The sequence below is a fragment of the Dermacentor albipictus genome, chromosome 1, assembly GCF_038994185.2.
Source record: "Dermacentor albipictus isolate Rhodes 1998 colony chromosome 1, USDA_Dalb.pri_finalv2, whole genome shotgun sequence".
Classification (NCBI taxonomy): Eukaryota; Metazoa; Arthropoda; class Arachnida; order Ixodida; family Ixodidae; genus Dermacentor; species Dermacentor albipictus.
Genome location: NC_091821.1, coordinates 258,879,401 through 258,898,149, shown reverse-complemented (window position 1 = coordinate 258,898,149; position 18,749 = coordinate 258,879,401). Strand labels below are relative to the sequence as shown.

Below are 18,749 nucleotides of genomic sequence, written 5' to 3'. Positions count from 1 at the left end.
AGCCGCCGCTGCCTTCTGGCTGACCCCGCGCCAGTTAGATTTTTTTCCGATTTTGCCTCCTCTCGCCGTTCTCTCCGTTTCGGAGGCAATACAGTTTTGTGTGTAGGCAGTAGGCGCGTTTCTCTGGCCGTGTACCAGGCGAGCGTAGTTCGAATTATCCGTGAGGGAACCTTCTCGCGTTCGAATTAACGGACTTTTTTATACATAGACTTCTGTGGAGCTTGGCCGGACCAAATCGTACAGTTCGAATTATCCATAAATTCGAATTATTGAAGTTCGAATTAACGAGCTTTCACTGTAGTTACTTAATAAACTCAAAAGTGTTGGCTCAGCCCACAGAAAGAATAAGCCCATATAGGAACAGTAAGCATCAAGCATGGACCAAGCCGAAAGTTGAAAATGCAGACGCTTTTTTTCAGCGATGTAGCATTTGTGCAGTATAGCACTCCTAAACGCTAAACACACAAGCGGCACTAGGAACCTCGAATGATTAAGGGTACATATCCATACGAATACCCGATAACCACTGATTACACACAGAGACTAAAAATTCACGCAGAAGCTCCTCTGGGAGTTGTCTAAGTATGCGTAAGCACTGTGCCACTTGCTCATCTCCACGCAGTCCGGTGTCATTATCAGTGTTGTGAAACGTGATCCGGCCAGTACAAATGACAGCGCTGCGGCGACACGAACTGGTGCGGACGGCGGCGCAAAAGGCGCATTGATAGCGCGAGCAAAATTTCATCCCCCGCTCCGCTCCGCGTTCGCTCCTTCATCCTTCGCTGCGCTCGTTCGCTCGGTTACGCCGACGCTGGCCGCAGGAACGGGCGCCCAAGAGCTGGGCTCTAGAAGGGCTCGCAGGGTGCCCAACGCATTGGAAAAGTGTCAATATGAAGAGATGAGGCTGCAACCCCGTCGTCTCTTAAGATCCCGCCTGCTTTTCACAGCTCTAGTGATAAAAATAAAAAATAAAAAGCTAAACAAAGGAAAACAGTGCATGCACCTCGCGTTCGGGATGGATGGACGAACCAGAGCGCCAGCGGTAGGCAAATAACAAATACGAAAGAAGCATCCACAGACGCCCTTTGCTGACCACAATCAATATTTCATAAGGAGTTCTACTGGCCTGTCCTCGTTTTCTGCTCTACCATCTCAACCAAAGAACTAACACGAATAACAACTTTCTGTTCTTGACCTACGCAGCCGTAAAATCTTAGTCAAATGACATTGACTAGGATTGATAGCGTCAGACTGTACTATCTGACTCCGCAAGCATGTACGGTCTCGATTTGTATCGCCAGCGCTGCGAACCCTTGGAGAGTGAGGACAAAGGTACTACTTAGGAGCACTTGAGCTAAAGCTTCCTCTTATCTAAATACATTTAAAAGAAGAATGAGTTTTTATGGGCAACCACTGCGCCAAATTTGACGAAGTTTGTTGCATTTAAAAGAAAAAAAACTTAAAATCTAGTAACTGCTGGTTTCGAATTCTTTATTTACGTCGTCAACTCTTAATTAAAAATTGGCAAAAATCTGTAATTTTCAGAAAACGAAACTATCAAGTTTACAACTCCGTAACTCAGCAATGAAAAAGGATATCACTATTCTGTGAATTGCCTTTAATATTACATCTAAAGCGGACGAAATTGGTGTTACAGATGAATCTCAAAAAAAATTTTCATGTGTAAAGACAGCTTTTGCAGAGCATTTGTACACAACGTAACACATTCACGTAAGATATAAAATGACATATAGAATTTGTCCGCTTTCGATGATCTAATGGGCGCCGTTTACAGAACCGCGATATCTGTTCCTGATGCAGAGCTATTAATTTGTAAACTTCGTGCTTCAATTTTTTTCAAAGTTCAGAATCTTTGAAAATATTTTTAACAATATGCAGGCCCTAAATAGAAATTCCACTTCCAACAGTCACTAGTATTTAACTTTTTCTCTCAAATGCAACAAATTTCATTGTAACCGGTCCAAGGGTTCTTTCAGAAAAGCGTTTTTGCGTTCTACGTGAATTTGAATAGGCCACGTGGCGGAGTTGGGCCCGAGCTAAAGCTTCCGCTTAATTTCTAATAACTCGCGATGCAGTAGGACCACTTGCGGCGAAATCGGAAAGTCTCACACTGAATAGGCCGTACATATGCTTACGACCAAGGCTGCGATTCTGGATTGAACAAATGTTTCACGACAGCGTAGAGCTACAAGTCACGCGCGGAGAAACGAGAAAAAAAAAAAACGAAAGAAAGAAAAACCTATAGGTTCACACGAGCATGACACTCGGGCAGCGCAGTGCTGGATACGCCTCCGTCCAGAGCTCCCCGCATCGCACCTACCAAGCTATCGCACATGTGAAACAGAGACTGACACAAACTCCAGCTGCTCCAACGGAAGTAAGCCCAGCTTACTGTGACGCGCACAGGAAAGAGTATATGAAACACGCAATGAAACGCTCAGTCAACACGAAACAAAACGCCATAACATAGAGTAGCATTTCCACGGCATGCAACACGCTGTGCTCACCGCACCGCCTACTAGCTACGCACAACTGCTATTCTTGATCCATCGTTTCCGCAAGAGCCATAGCGCCGTACACCATATGAACGGCGGTGGGCACGATAGACAGTGGGTATTTAAAAAAAAAAAAAGTCACTTTGCCCTCACGCAGATAAAAAAAAGAAGCGATGCACGGCTGGACAAAGGTTTAGCTTTGTTGCACTGGTTCTCGTTCTTGCTAGACGACATGCAGTGCCTGGATCACACTGACATATGTCCCCAATTGAAAAGAATAAACTATCCCCGATATTCAAGCACGAGTCGCCCAGAATTTACTTCTTCCATGAGGGCAGCGTTCCAATGGTGTCCGACATCACAGTACGGCGCACTCAACAATAAAACACGTCCAGGCATACGACGCAAGAGCGTCACATTACTTTCATGTTTGTTCGATCACTTTTGGTCGCGACGCCTCGCCCAGAGAGAGCGAGTGGGAGAGAAATGAAGGCAGTAAAGACGCCTGCCTAATCGAAAGTAATAATGTGCGACACGGCTGCGGCTAAGCTTACACGTGCACATGCGGCCCGAAGCAACGCATACCCTCCAGTTCCTGCATACCACTGCCTGAACGACTTTCGTTGTGTTTCAAGGTTGAGGAGCTAATTTCCGTTCGGAATAAATGCGAAACCAAAAAAAAAAAAACCGTCTCCGAAAGCTCAATAGCACGAGAAGAATAACGACGACGCGTCAAATGGAGGACTTCCATTGCGAACGGAAGTTCTCGCCCGCTATGTCGACGAAAAAGGATGCGCCTCGCCATCAAAAAGCCATTCGACGACAACGAATTCTTCTGATTTAAAGCGCGCGCACGCACGCACGCAAAGTTAAAAGACACGTTCTGTCACACACAAAAGCAATGTCCCAGTTGTATCTAACGGAGTAGCACGCGACTTAACACGCTCGCTCTGTACAGAACACGCACGCACCATAATAAAAAAAAATCGAATCTATTCGCCCGCATGCAGTTTTTGAGCGAATTCCCATATTTCGGCGTAAAAGCTCGTAGCGGCAACAAAGCGCGCGCTAGAACAAGAACCGAGCCCGTAACTTCTCAACGTCCAGAAACGCAGTGACAGGTGTGTCTGCGCGTGCCGTATATTCTGTACAAGAGACTCGCATCGAAATTAAAATTAAATTATGGGGCTTTACGTGCCAAAACCACTTTCTGATTATGAGGCACGCCGTAGTGGAGGACTCCGGAAATTTCGACCACCTGGGGTTCTTTACCGTGCACCTAAATCTAAGTACACGGGCGTTTTCGTATTTCGCCTCCATCGAAATGCGGCCGCCGTGGCCGGGATTCGATCCCACGACCTCGTGCTCAGTAGCCCAACACCATAGCCAATGAGCAACCACGATGGGTGACTCGCATCAAGTGCGCTGTACTAATATTATTGCCGACGTGTGCATGACATGGCTTGGTGACAACAGCTCATGAACAAAGTAGCTTGAAGACGCGCCTAGAAATCATACATTACCGAGCTGCGCTGCTCGAAAGTTAGGCGGTTAAAAAAGAATGCCATGATGACTTTACGACGCAGCATATTAAAAAAAGAAGAAAAAAAAAAGAAAAGAAGGAAACGTCAGTAAGGGCAACTTGCTATCTACCTCCAAATTCATGCCACTTGCCCAGTACAGTGGAAAAGAATTAAATAAGGGGTAAAAAAATGTAACAAATAATACGAGCCTCGTATAAAAAAGAAAAAAAAAAGGCCAATCAGAAGGAAACCGGTATCTCCAGAAGCGCCTCTATCATTACTGTATACGCTTTTCGCCGCTTTGGGTCACTGTCATTTTTTGTTATATAGAAGTATCCTTTCCACTACAGGCCCGATAAGAACAGAATATTCTTTTCTTTTTCCCTCTTTTATTTTTTTCCGAAAAGAAATGTTCGGTTGTAAGAATATCCGAGAGTGACGAGGCAATGTCACCAGCATCGTCATATAATATACCTGAAGCGAGTGCTGTTTTTGGCTTGGTTCGGTGTTGACATGCTCACATGGCACGCAGCGAACTCATCAAATCCTGCGGCTGGGTGATTATTAATACGAAACATTCTTGGCCTCATACCAGGCACTTTGCGGTACGTAGGTTCCTATGTCGCACCGTCGTGGGCCTGCTAAAGAAAGAAAAAAAAATAGAGAAAGAAGGAAAAAAAAAACAAAGAACTAAATCTTTTTTCGACGGTGGAATTGAACCTCGGTCTCGCAGAACAACAGCCCGAGGCTCCAACCATTACGTACTAATAATTTTTTTTTTCCGTGTTTTTCCTCGTCTTTTACATCAACACAAGAGTATACGAATAAAAATCTTCGGCCATTTGTACCAGTTAACAAGAGGGCTAAAACTCTTTCGAAAGAACCAAATCATCAAAACCACTGACCCAACCAGATGGTTCAGAAAGTGCGCGCGGTACAGTTGTCACATTTGCGCATTGTCTATAAAGCTCACTCGAACAGCTCGCACATCTACATCTGCGTGCCGTACCTGCCTCAGTGTTTTGCACAATCTGTGAGCATTATCAAATCGTATGCCAGGGCACTCCACACTCACCAATACGTTAATTTGCAGGCTATGTGGTCACACTTACGTGCACTCACGCTCACATAATCACTTCCGCTCACACTCGCCGACAGCTGCTCGCGTTGACACACACGTCCACCAAAATCACTCGCTCCTGTTCATATACGCACACTCTCTTTGTCACTTACCATGCACTCGCTCACTCTGTCTCACGCGTGTGAAGTGAGCAGGCATGGTGCGAGAGTCGGTATACTCGTGAGCGAGCTAGTATGCCAACTACAGGCCAACGATTAACTCGGTATACGCTGTAGGACGTCACAGTGGAACGTCGGGTCCCAGTAGTCTATCAATACTCATCAGGCTCCAATCGCATGCACACTTCACTCTTGCCTACTAGCTCTTTGATACGATCGCATCGCATACCACGCGGGAAATCCCGCCAGCGCGAAAGCGGTCCAGTTTCTTCCATTCTTCGTAGCAAGTAGCGCTTTTGCAAGCTGCGTTAGACTGCGCCACATTCAGGATGGGCCCAATTTCACCAGACCTCTTCATGTAAGGCTACGTGTGCAACACTGTAGCGCCTTCGCGATCGGCCCACGTTGTAACGGAATGGTTGTAACAATTGACTGTCGGAGTAAAGAAAAAGTTGTCGCATTTCTATCGTCGTCATACTATATCGCTGTCGCCGTCGTCTGGCTGCTGTCGTCACACACACGCTCGCGTCACACACACAACAGCTCGGTTTACATAAACACGCTAAATTAAGTCACTGGCGTTTTACGTGCCAAAACTATGACATGATTATGAGTCATACTGTAGTGGGGGGCTCTAGATTAATTTTGACCATCTGCAGTTCTGTAACGTGCGCCCACGCACTGCACACCGGCGTTATTGCATTTTCCCCCCATCGAAAGGCGACATGCCTCGGTCGGGATTCGATCCCGCAGCCTAGGGCTTAGTATCGCAACGCCAAAGCCACTACGCCACCACGGCTGGTTTACACAGACACGTTGGCCCACTTCGTAATGCTTTGCCGAACCCAACGATGTGGGATAACCAGCTACCAGCAAAATGTTTCGCATAGCATCAATTCCCATAGCGTGTGGGATTTGCATTATTTTCACACATATTAGCTCGTGGCTGATATTACATTCAACGCCATATACGTTAATTTGGTCCACGGAACTACTCATAACAGCTTCGACTATTAAGATAAAAAGAAAAACGATGCGATGTACATGCAGTCAGTGGCATTCATGCCTGCAATGCAAGTAACGGAAAATTGACGGCGCAAGATAAAAGGAACAGAAAAAAAAATGTTAGAACGGTACATTCTGGGCAGTTTGCGAATGGCCTGATCAGAACAATCACTTCCATTAGGGCTGCCGTAAGCTAATGCCACAAAGGGAGCGTCATGGAATAAACAACCACACAGTCCCGCATCATACAGATGGTATACGGAAGACTCCATGCGCGATGCACACGACCACTTTGGTGGCACATCGCGATGCGTCATCTGCGGCGCAGCTGACGCGTCGCGAAATGTGGCGCAGCGCGCAGACGCGATGGGGCGCCCGGCGTTTCGCGCTCACGGATCGGGGGTCGACATGCGCTCCGCAGGAGGCCACGCGAGCATTCCACGGAGAAGAGTCACCGCGCACGCCACATAGTCCCTGTAATTTTTTTCTTCTTTCTATTCTTTCAAGAGCGGCCAAAGAAGGCCTCGGTAGCCCTGGAACGAGCGGGCCTCGGCCTCGTCGACGCCGTTCGGCGCAGCGACAGAAATACCAAAGAGCAGCGAGAGGAGGACGCCATGCGACGAAAAAACGGGGCCTTTGCCACGCAGCTTATTTCCGGACGCGACGACGAGTCGTCGGCGCGCACAGCGCCAAGGAAGAACGCGCCGTTTCGTCAAGGGATGCGCTAGCAATCGGCGTCGACGCACGAGAGGGGACCGCGAGATATACGCACCGCCGTGGTTCGTGTGCTCCGCGACGGAGATCGCTACACGCGGCGAATCGGAAGGCGACACTGGCGGCGCACATAAGCAGAGTTGGTGGCAAAACAAAGGCTGGCGTGTTGGCACAAATTGAAAAAAAAAAAGAAACAATTCTCCAACTCGCCACGAAGCCTGCTCCTCATCAAACATTTTTCTTGTATCAAGAGACCACCTGTGCGCATAATCGAGGTGACGCTGTGGACTTCTGCTGGTTGCCTGCTCGACGAAATAGGACAAAATCGATTGCAGTCCTGTCCCTTTCAGTTTCTTAAGCGCGTAATGTACGTGCATCCCAAACAACTTTCTGGGGCATGTGGACAGAGTTCAATCGGAGTCTGAATACCGAACGACCCACATGCATGCACCCCTCGCTCCCAGTCAATGGTTGCTACGCCGACAAGGAGACATCTAAAATACAAGGATTCCGCGTTAATGGGGCCGACTCCAATCAAAATGTGCGAGTACACCTTTTACCCGCGGCACAATAATGCGACGTATTACCTTGAATGGTGGTTCGAATTCGAGGGCCCCGAGATATTTACGTATGTACGAGGCGTTAAAGAGGCGTAAGCACGAGCAAAGACATTGCCTGTCATCGAGCGATCGAGACAAACCGGGTGACATGGTCGGGCCCAAGGTCTCGCACGACGCGGACACCCAACCCATTCCCATTACGGGCTTTGGTCTGGCAGCGGGCGCCGTCCCGGGGCTTGACCAGTGCATGAACACAAGCACCTGCCGCCTGATGAGCCGGCAAGAGGCTGCCGCACGCACACACGTAGAAAAACGCCCAACTAAGAGCCCCCCCCCCCCCCCCCCCCCCTTCACCGTCTCCAGTATTATCCGTGCCCATCCATCAAAGCACGGGTAATGCTCCACACGAAGGCTCATTCACGCATGCAAGGAAACTCCGGTCGCCCCCTCCTCCCACACGCTCACGCACACCCTCTGAAAGTATACCTGCTACCACGGGTATGGTGCGGCCTGCGCTGCCAGGGCATTGTCGTAACAAGGACGACCAGCCCTTTATAGGCACAGTCCAGTGAAGAGCAGTCACCGACCACTGGCCATACCACATTTTTTTTTTTACTAAATACTGAAGAAGAGCGAATCACCTGAGGTGAGCAGAATCACCTGCCTACTCCTTTGCAGTTCCTCTGCAGCCGAAGTTAAGCGACACCATTTCTGCCCACTCACACACTACGTACTACAAGGACTGAAGTACCCGCGTCTCGCTGTGGGTTCGGCTCTAACCGACCGCAAGTTGTCCATTCTTCCACTTGCAATGCCATCTTCATTAGTTAAGAATGTTAAGGTTATAGCAAAATTTATTAGTCAATAAAAAAACATTTACCGCGCCTACGCGCTTCTCGCCTTCATATGGCACAATCATATCAACACCCTCGAATGCTCGGATTCTTCTCGCTCAACGCGTCTCGCTGGTCGCTTCCGACTCTTTGCGCTAACACACGTACTTTGCTGCGCTTGCACAAAACTACGGCTGCGCCACACTCGGTCAGATCAAACGACGGACGGGCTGTCTCTCTTATCTCTCACTAAAACCACAACAAGGGGGGAGACAGCCCAAGCAGAAAACCACACGTTTTCGGCGTTCCCGTATCGTTGCCGAAATGCCGAAGAAGTTTTGTCGCGTACTTTTTTACTTTTCCGTGTGCGCCAGCAGTCGCCCACTCTGCTATCGTGCGGAAAGCAATAAGGGGAAACAAAATGACCACGGCATGATCTCACTTTAAGACAATTCTAATGAGGACAAGTGGGGCCATCATTTATACGGGATACTTTTCCTGCGGTTCTTATCGTTCCCGTTGAATGGGCGATCCCAGCGATAGCAGTGACACGGCTACGTGCGACTCAACGACAAAGGGCAAAATGATGCACAATGTAAAGAATCATTGCAAAATACAGCCTCCGATCGTTGAACATGTAACACAATTCGAGAGGGTCTAACAAGAAAACCCTCAGCCAATGCTAGACTTCAATCGTTATAGCTGCCGTTGCTCAGCACCCCAGATGTGGCGCGTCTGCTGCGCTGCTGTGACGCCGCTTCAAGCGGCAACGCTGAAGCCGCGGGTGGTTAGCATACATACATACATGTGTGCATAATAATAATATATATATATATATATATATATATATATATATATATATATATATATATATATAACAATACGATAAATACAAGAATGTAGGTGGGCACACACGTCAGAGAAAACCGCAGTTTCCTTTTACTCCGATCTCGGTACTTCTGGCACCGTCCGACACTAGCCATGCCACATTTCCGTGCGACATTATCACACGGTGCATTACCCTACGGTAAGTCTGCGGACGATTACCGCATCATTCGTACGGCTGACACGCAAACACGGCCCGGCTGCAGCACGTCGCGGTGAGAAAGTCAGCCGCGCTGCGCGCGCCCTGATGAGTATGCGCACTCGTGCAGCTCGCTCACCTCGTTCTCCGTGTCGTAGTCGGGCAGGATCACCTCCTTGGACAGCGCTGCAACAAAACGGAGGAGCCACTGGTGAGAGACACAGCGGGGCAGAGGCCGCGACGCCCGATCGCTATGCGCGCCGCACAGGAGCCACCCCTCGCACACCGCCACTATGATCCCAGCGGCGGGAGAAGCCGGCCACTGCCTGGGGCACCTACAGTCGTGACACAAAAATGGCGGAACGACGTCAAGAGAAACCGGGGCTTCCTCCACCAGGCACTGCATCGGCTGCGCTTCCGCCCAGGCGCATCCGCTCCTCGCGCAAAGCGCGTAGCGGTATAGCGAAGAGGATGCACGTCATTGTTCTTTTTTCTTTCTTTTGTGCGGGGCATCAAAAGACTGCAGAGAGCTAAAATGTGCGGTATACGAACTCGCTCTGAACAGTACACGCAAGCCGGCAGTCGTAGTCTTCTTCAGTGTAGTAAAATTAACCGGGAAACGGTACATTTAATTACATTCTGGGGCTTTACGTGCCAAAACTACGATATGATTATGAGGCACGCCGCTCCGGATTAATTTTCACCGCCTGGGGTTTTTCAACGTGCACCCAATGCACGGGTGTTCTCGCATTTCCACCGATCGAATTGATGGCGCCGCGGCTGGGATTAGATACCGCGACCTGATGCTTAGCAGCACAACACCAAAGCCACTACGCCACCACGGCGGGCGGAAAACTAGTTGACCTGCTACGCATGAAAGTTCGAATTTTCGAACTACTGTACTGACGCAAGAAAAAAAGAAAGGCAGTCCGACAAAGGCTTACACCTACAGCAAGAACCAATAAACACTGTCCTTACGACTAGTTAGATTTGGCGAGCAGAAATACATAAAAAGCGGTAACTAACAACTAACAAGCGTGGTGTGAAACAACGCAATGAAACGAAGAGCACCTGCGTTTTGAAACAAACAAGCACTTCCCATTATCGTGTCTGTCATGGCCTCTTGTCAGAGGTGAAAAAGGCCAGACCCTAGGTTCACAGAAAACGCTCACACGAAGCCTTGCACCCACGGCAATTTGCGTGAGACAATGATTCGTAAATGCGTACGAGGAACGACGTAAGACCTCCACGTGACATGTAAGACAGGATATACCTAAGGTTTCTCTTATTTTAGAATGCCAAGTTTTTGCATTGCTATTATTACTGAATGAACTAACCTGATCTGGACGTTGTCCTGTGGTGAATGATTGTTGGGAAATTAGCTCGATGTTCTGAATGTGCTGCACAGGGAGCGCCAACGGCTCGGACAAACAACCTTTTGTAAGTAAAGTTGATTTCTCGCTTCCCAAGCAGCTGCCTCAATCTGCGACGCCAAATGGAGTAATACCACATCTCTCACGTCGTCCATTCTGGAATAAGAAGTTTGTGCTCTAGGATAAAGCAACCTAGAGAATTGAACAACGGCACACGCGCTTACTCACAACTAAAAATGCATTCGAACAAACAACTATTTAAAAACAAGCATAGGTTTTCAGAGGTCTGGTGTGTTACCAGTGCCTAGAGTTACACGTTTTCTGTACGATATTTACTTGAGCAAATTGAATTCAGTTGATAGAAAATAACGTGAACGACATGCACAGACGCATATTCCGTATCAGAGATGATTACCTCGTTTTCATCGATAAAATGGACACATGGAAAACGCCTTCTAGACATTTTAGAGGTTTTTGGGGAAGGTAGTTCAGGCCTTTCTTTTACTTTTGAACATCCCTAAAGATAATCGCCTGCAATTTTAGGACCCGGAATTAACGCTTTCGACTGGCCACACGTGTTGGATGTATCGCCCAGGATTACCAAAACGACTCTTGAATTACGGATCAGCACATTCAAAAGCAGTAAAGAATCCTTGAATTAGGCGGCTGATTTTCCGCCACATACACCTTGAGCGGTGAATGGTTCGGAACGAAATGTCAAAGCTGGGTTCGTGTCACAGCGGAAGCATCAAAGTATAGGAAAAGAGACATCGCCGTCGTCCCACACGTTCACGAAGTTTCGCATGGTTTAAATAATGTAAGCTCTCGTTTCGACGTACAAATGATCATCAGTGCACCAAACGAACTTGGTCGTGTCCGCGCTGCCATTAACTAAAAACTAGACAAGAAGCTCCAGGCCCCGTCAACTAAAGACAGCTCAAAAAGTTTTCTCAATGCGCAAGTCGTGAGGTGTGCCAAATTCCCATGCGCTGCGGGCGGGTTTATATAGGTATACGACAGGGCCATGCATAAATATACGACTAAAGGAGCATATAAGGGAGCAATCTAATCGCTGATTAATGGGTCGCATCTATCTGCACAGCGCAAATGTTGCAATTGTTCGGCTCTTGTTTGACGAGACAATTGTATTGTACAGACATATGGACACATGTGCATGCAAAATAATGGAAACGGTCTTAATTCGGACCGCTCGTGGAGCCTGCAATAGTGTGCCTCACAGGGTGATCTCACGGAGTGATACATTTTCTAGAAGCATGATAACCCCTGCCTTGAGTGATGTGGTTTTCAGTTTAATGATTTTCCACCTGCACTCTTTTTCATTTCATGTTTTTTTGTTGTTGTTGTCCTTTTCTGAATTTTCGCCCGTGTAAAGTGGCTTTCGTTCAGTTGCAGCGACTGCGCAGCTGAACGTCGCTTGCGTTTAAACACATGTTCGAATAAACATTAGGTGCGGATAATCGCTTGTGGTGTATTCTCAGTGCTTGCCTTTTCGCGCTATATACCTTCATTTTTACCATGGATTCGCACCAACTCGCCCAAATGTCAAACTTGCTGGGGTACTGAACAAGATGTGGTTCTTTCACACGTCTTGCACTTTAGCACAAAGATTGAACAGTCGCAAAATGTGTACCCCGAAAGTCAACGGTGTGTTCGTTAGACAGGGGCGGTTCTTCCCTACACAGAGAAAATATTATGCCTGTTCCCTGAAGTAACTACTAATCCAGAACCGCATAGTAAATAGCAGAATCGAAAGCTGGGCGGGCTGGCACGAGAACGTGAAAACACAGAAGAGGACAAATGAATGCACATTACACCTTTACTGAAGAAAAGAAGCTGCACGCATATATAACGTTAAAAGGTGAAATCAATTACCGAATTTCGCAGAAGAAGTAAGAAGGAGAAGCAAGAACCAGAGGGAATTAATGTATACTAATTAATACAGATTCACCCCCTTTAATACAGCCTCCTCGCCTTTAAGACTTCCTAAGCAGCCAAATTCCCTACGATGTAGCGTCACCGCGCACCCGCTGTCCATGTAATGAGTCGTTATGAGAATATGAACCAAACAGCTGCATGAACAGCAAAGCGAAGAGTTAAAGATCACGTAAGTGAAACGCTAATGACAAGTGAAAGGCACGCCTGAAATAGTTATCAAGAGCGCACGTCGCTTATTGAAAGAAGCCAAGAGGTGGCGGTACTGCAGCGACACAGGAGTGTTCTCACGAATACAATAGCAGTGAAACACTTCAGCGAAATCTTCCGGAACAGCCCGCCGGCCGGGAAGTGCCTGCGACGTGTGCACCGCTTGTGGATATACCGCACAATCCGACATGATCGTACTGGTATATATACGAAAGACAGTGTTCATCGAAGGTCGTGTACGCAATGTATCCTATACTCGTCCGCGAGAAAAAGAAATCGACCACAGTAAGTCTTCAGGTCCTCATCTTCAGAAATGCGACTCGGCTGTGCGGCAAAACGCGCCCTGCTCGAACCGTGGGAGCTTGTATAGGAAAGGGGGGCTAACACATCGCGGGAACTTAAGCGCACGACCCATTCAGTCAACACTCTGCATCACCGACATGCCAAGGCCAATGTGCATAGGCAGTCGTGCATCATCAGCCAGCAGTTGTGTTCTTCCGGAGGCGCACGTGTGGAGCGCGGGACCAGATAACGCCACTAAATGAGTTGCTGCAATCCAAGAGTAGAATGTACGGGTTAAAAACACCCACGGCCTAAGCCAATCCCGAAAGAGGGCAATCCTAACAATCTGCATCGCATCCCTCGGCCACGCGTGAGATCTCGGGAGTCAAGACTTCAGCGCTGTCTCCGTGCACATTGGGACGCGGAAAAGCGGCCGAGCGGAACGTTTGACCTCACGTTGATAGGGAGGAGGGCAACCGCACGTATACATAGCGAGACGTCCAAAGTTGTTCCGGAGGTGCGTGCCTCAAGAGTGCCTACAAAGCGAAGCCCGACAAGCAGAGAGGGACCGACCTGTAGCCGCCGAGCGCCGTGGCGTTGCTGCGGTCTGTCCCCGCGGTCAGAAGGTGGCAATGTGCGGCCAGGTGAGCGCGCACCGCTGCACAAGGCGGGGAGAGCAGAGCCCTCGACAGCCGCCACTCCAATCTGGCAAATGCGCGCCGGACAGAGTGGCGCCACGGCCAGACGGCGCCGACCGCGGATCGATGGGACTCACCTGGCCACGCACGCCACTGCCGCACACGTGTACGCCACAGTCGCCGGCCGGCCGGCACATGGGCCAGCCAGGAGTTCGAGCGAGGTTCGGAACCTGGCCACCCTGCTGGGCTCGGCGTCATCAAAGTTCTCGACGCGTTCGTCAATGCGCTCTGCTATGCACTCCGGGCAGAGATGTAGAGGTGAATAAATTCAATGGCATCTTCACTCCTCCCCAATTGAGTGCTCCTGCTCCAAATTTATTCTCAATACGCTGGCCGAGGGACGCCAGGAAAGTAGAGGCAGTCGGCAGTACTTACACGACCATGACCCCTCGCCGCAGGCTCGACATCGACGTTCCTCGACCATCCTGAACGGAAGGTGCACTGCTTTCTGCACTCGGCCGCGCCTAACGCTAACACACGTCTCTAGTGCAAGCGATGTTCAAAAGCACTGGAACTCTTCATCGAAACATAGCATCGAAATTTACTGCATTTCCTAGTTTGCCGTCGTCGTAGAGGAGCGAATGCGCAACAACTAATTGGAAAAAGCATGCCCCAACCGCGTTTATACTGTTTACATGGCTCTCACAGTAACGCAGTCATCACTGAAGACACCGGCTAAACACAATGAAGAAAAAAAAAATGAAGTTACAAGGAGAAAGAGAAGAGAGAGATGAAGCGGGAAGGCAGGGAGGTTAACCAGATATCAGTCTCCGGTTTGCTACCCTACACTGGGGACGGGAGACAGGGGTTAGAAAGAGGACAGAGAGGAAAGCGTTAAAAAAAACACGCACACACAGAGGCACACACACACAAAAGGCGTTCCAGTTAAAGACGTTCACAAATGCCGGTAGGTCGCAAAAAGCCCAATAGTGCTTGCACGGCCTTCTGTGACGGTAGGTCCTTTCGATGGTGTAAAATTTTTTTCCGATAGCGGTTGGTCGTCCAGTTGGTCAAGTTCGTGGCGAAGGCATTCCCTCTGTGGACTGTACTGCGGGCAGGTGCACAAAATATGTTCAATCGATTCTTCATGGCCGCAGTGATCACAGTTTGCGGTGTCGGTCATCCCTATGCGGAATGCATAGGCTTTGGTAAAGGCAATGCCAAACCACAGTCGATGTAGAAGCGTGGCGTCTCCACGGCGAAGCTGTGATGGCGTTCGAAGACTTAATGTGGGATCAAGGGAGTACAGTCGCGTATTTCTTAAACATGGCTCTTTCCATTGCGACATGGTGCACTACCGAGCAAGTAAGCGGAGCTTCCGTGTTGCGTCAGTTCTAGAAAGTGGAATTAGGACGTGGTGCTCCTCAGTATGGACTGAGCGGGCAGCTTGATCGGCCTGTTCATTGCCGATAATCCTACAGTGACTTGAAAGCCACTGGAAGGTTATTTCATGGCCTGCATCACTTATATCGTGTAACGTCTCTCTAATATTAAATATTAGTTGTTCGTGCGGTGCGCGTCATAAAGGTGACAGTAGAGACTGCAGTGCCGCCTTCGAATCGCAGAATACCGTCCACTTGTGTGGCGGTTCGTCACCAATGCAATAATGAAGGGCAGCAAAGAGCGCTGCGAGCTCTGCTGCCGTCGATGTTGTTGCGTGAGTCGTCTTAAATTTGATTGTTGTAACCTTCGCTGGTATCACGATTGCTGATCTATCATCACCAGCCCTTAAACAGCTCACGCTACTATTTTTGTGCGAGAACTACCGTCACTCTACGCATATTTGCACTGATGGATATGTCCTGCCAAACAAAGAGAAGAACACAGGAAGTTGCCATGGGCCACAATTCACGCAGATATGCCTTTCAATAATTTAGCTTCTCGTGTTCAGTGGCAAGATCACCGCCTCTATTTACAAAGTACACACGCATGACCAGCAAAAGAGCAGGAAAATGTGCCTTCCGATTGCTGCCTACATTCTGCGTATAACAACATGTCGGTTGAAGCTAAGATTTATTTGACGTAGCTGCATGCACACAATCGGCCAAGGCAGAGTCTACGATCACGCACTAAGGTCACCAAGCAACGCGACTCTCGGTACATGCATGTTCCAGTGCAGTTCCAGATAGCAAGCCATATCCAAAGATTTTTGTTGAAGCGAAGTATGCAAGAAGCGATCAGCTTGGCGAACAGTACAGTTAAAACCTACTAAGGCATCAGATAACTACAGAAGCTGCATGGCATACAAAATGGGACTTTAGACTCCCAAGGCTCAACATCGCCCGCAAGAAGAGGGTTTCCAAAAGGCGCTTCGGCTCACAGCCGAGGCAATGTAAGCTGTATTATAATAGAAGCAGGCCATTGATCACAGTCTTTTCTAATGAATTTAACTGACTCTCGACTAATTAATGTAATAATAATAATAATAAATTATGGGGTTTAACGTGCCAAAACCACTTTCTGATTATGAGGCACGCCGCAGTGGAGGACTCCGGAAATTTCGACCACCTGGGGTTCTCTAACGTGCACCTAAATCTAAGTACACGGGTGTTTTCGCATTTCGCCCCCATCGAAATGCGGCCGCCGTGGCCGGGATTCGAACCCGCGACCTCGTGCTCAGCAGCCCAACACCATAGCCACTGAGCAACAACGGCGGGTTAATAATTAATGTAAGCTGAAAGCTATTTGTATTTATTAAATGAATAAAGGAATACGTTTATAATATTTAGCTATAGCGTTTGTTTGATTAAGCAATTCCGTAGAAATGAGAGCCGTTAATTAACCCGTACGTTAGGTTAATTAAAGTCTAAGCACACTTTCGAGATTACCCCGTCCCCAAACAATCTACCTTGCGCGCGTCTCCTTTTTTAAAGGCTGCGCGCCCGCCACTTCAAGGTCACGAACGGCATGTGCGTTATCAGCACGACACAGCATTCTTGGCAGGAAAGCAGCGAGCGCAGAGCTTTCAAAAAAAAAAAAAAAAAAGAAACGTAAGCAAGGCAGACGACGATTATAGTTTGGGAGCAGGACACGTCCCAAAGCGTGTAATAACCCGATTCGTCACGCTTTGTCAAAACCGTGTGGTCACAACGAAAGGATCAAACTATACTAAAACAAACACGGCCGTCATCCCATACATTCACAAAGTGCCCGATGTAGGCTTTGGTTTCGGCATAGAAGTGGCCTTCAGTGCGCCAAAAAGTCGCCTTCAACGTCGACGTTGAAGGCGACTGCCATCCTACTCTCTCACAGACGCTACAAAGGAAGAAGGCGGCGAGAGAAAAAGAGCCGCCTACCCATGCGTTTCACCCCAGCATGCAACTTCAGACGCCCAAAAACTATCGCGCGCCTCAAAGAGCTATAGTGTTCCTTGGGAGATGAACACGTTCCACAACTCGGTCGCGCGAGAGCAGGCGCCCTCTGCATCGGCGCCTCTATGTCGGCGATGAAGGTCCAAAAAGAGCCGAATAAAGCCATTCGCTTAAGAGACGCGCTCCGCAGCCTTTCGAACGTTAAGCGCGACTACAGCGGTGAGCAGGCCGGGAGTGTTCCGCCACTACTGCCGCGGCAGCGCCGCGCAAACGAAACTACAAGCAAACTAAGCACACAGCGGCGGTGACGTGGCGGCCGAAAGGAGGCGCAACACCACGTCGATCGAAGGGGCCGATGGCGTAAGCCCGTGGCCGCCACTGAAACTCATCGGCGCGGCGACAGTGGCCCCAAACAAACAAGTGGGCAGCCACGTTCGATCGGAAGTGGCCGCGGCAGTCGCCAGAGACGGTGGAGCCGCCGTGCGACGGCGAAGAGGCAGCGTGCACGCCGCCGGTGGCATCGTCATCCGCCGGAAGTCGGCTTCTCTATACGTGCGCATGCGAATTGAAACGGTCGAGGCGTGGACAGTTGACACTTTGTCGGACGACGTGTCGTCGTCAGTTGTTCGTACTGACGGTCTTCGTGCAGAACCAGGCAAGACGAGTCAACAAGAAGGCCACAAAAAAAGGCTGCCCAGGTCAGATCGCCTCCTGGAAACGCCAAGAGGAGGACGCCATAGCCAAGGTACCTTAGAAGAATAAGCGCTTATGCGAAGAGATCGGAATCCCGGAAGGGAGAAAAATTGGCAGTGGCTTAGCACGGCTATGCCAGAATAAACGCAGCGAAAGCTAAGGTATAGCATGGTTAGCCTTGGCTAACATTGATTGCAGGTCCAGGTTAGTCTGGTTGTCTAACTATGTTCCGACGTTGTTCGTGCTGTTCGTCTGTTTCCTGAGCGATTCCTTTCCTCTTCATCTCTTTCCGATGTCGATTCCAGGCCTCCTCCTGTTTGTCAGAATTGTCGCCGTCCATACTGCCGCCTCAACTGCGGTTGCAGCGCACGCGAGCTCTCCTTTTCAGTCCCCCGAGATGTTATCAGGAATGCCACGCAGGTGGCAAAGCGAGAGGATGCGAGCGCAACGACGAGGAACCTGGTGTGACGTCATAACAAACGGCGGAAACGGAAAGTCGCGGCGCTGCGCGGCGGCGGAACACCTGTGGCTCGGTGCTACTAGTGGCGCATGCGCAGTAGTGACTAGGGAGCGAGAAAGAAATATCTGCAGCAAGGCGCGTGTTGTGACGTCATGTGCCTCCTCGGAGCACCGCCACGGCGAAATCGCAAGTACGCGGCCAGTAAAGCTTTCGCTTTAAAAGCACCAAACACGGGCTGCAACACGTGTGGGTGCAGGAGCGCCCAACTTCTACTATAGAAGTTCTCATACCTCACAGGCGAAGGCGATGTAAATCGGTTTTTGGACCGGCAGCCGCGTGTGGCAGGCAGTTCAAC

The 18,749-nt window shown here is 49.2% G+C and overlaps 1 protein-coding gene across 7 annotated transcripts in view; it reads right to left on the bottom strand.

Moving 5' to 3' along the window:
- The window catches only part of LOC139054372 (cyclin-dependent kinase 14-like), a 124,324-nt gene that overhangs the window by 52,613 nt on the left and 52,962 nt on the right, over nt 1–18,749 (bottom strand). For 2 of the 7 annotated variants that reach the window (XM_070531279.1, XM_070531280.1), the window contains 2 exons: nt 10,752–10,943; nt 9,554–9,600 (listed from right to left, as the gene is read on the bottom strand). The exons of 1 other annotated variant lie outside the window; for it this stretch is intronic. In XM_070531279.1, the coding sequence (XP_070387380.1) occupies nt 9,554–9,600; nt 10,752–10,926 (222 nt within the window). In that variant the 5' untranslated portion in view covers nt 10,927–10,943. Of the gene's footprint in view, nt 1–4,513; nt 4,534–9,553; nt 9,601–10,751; nt 10,944–18,749 lie in introns of those variants that run through there. 4 more of the 7 variants (XM_070531281.1, XM_070531282.1, XM_070531283.1 and 1 more) reach the window with 3 other exon arrangements.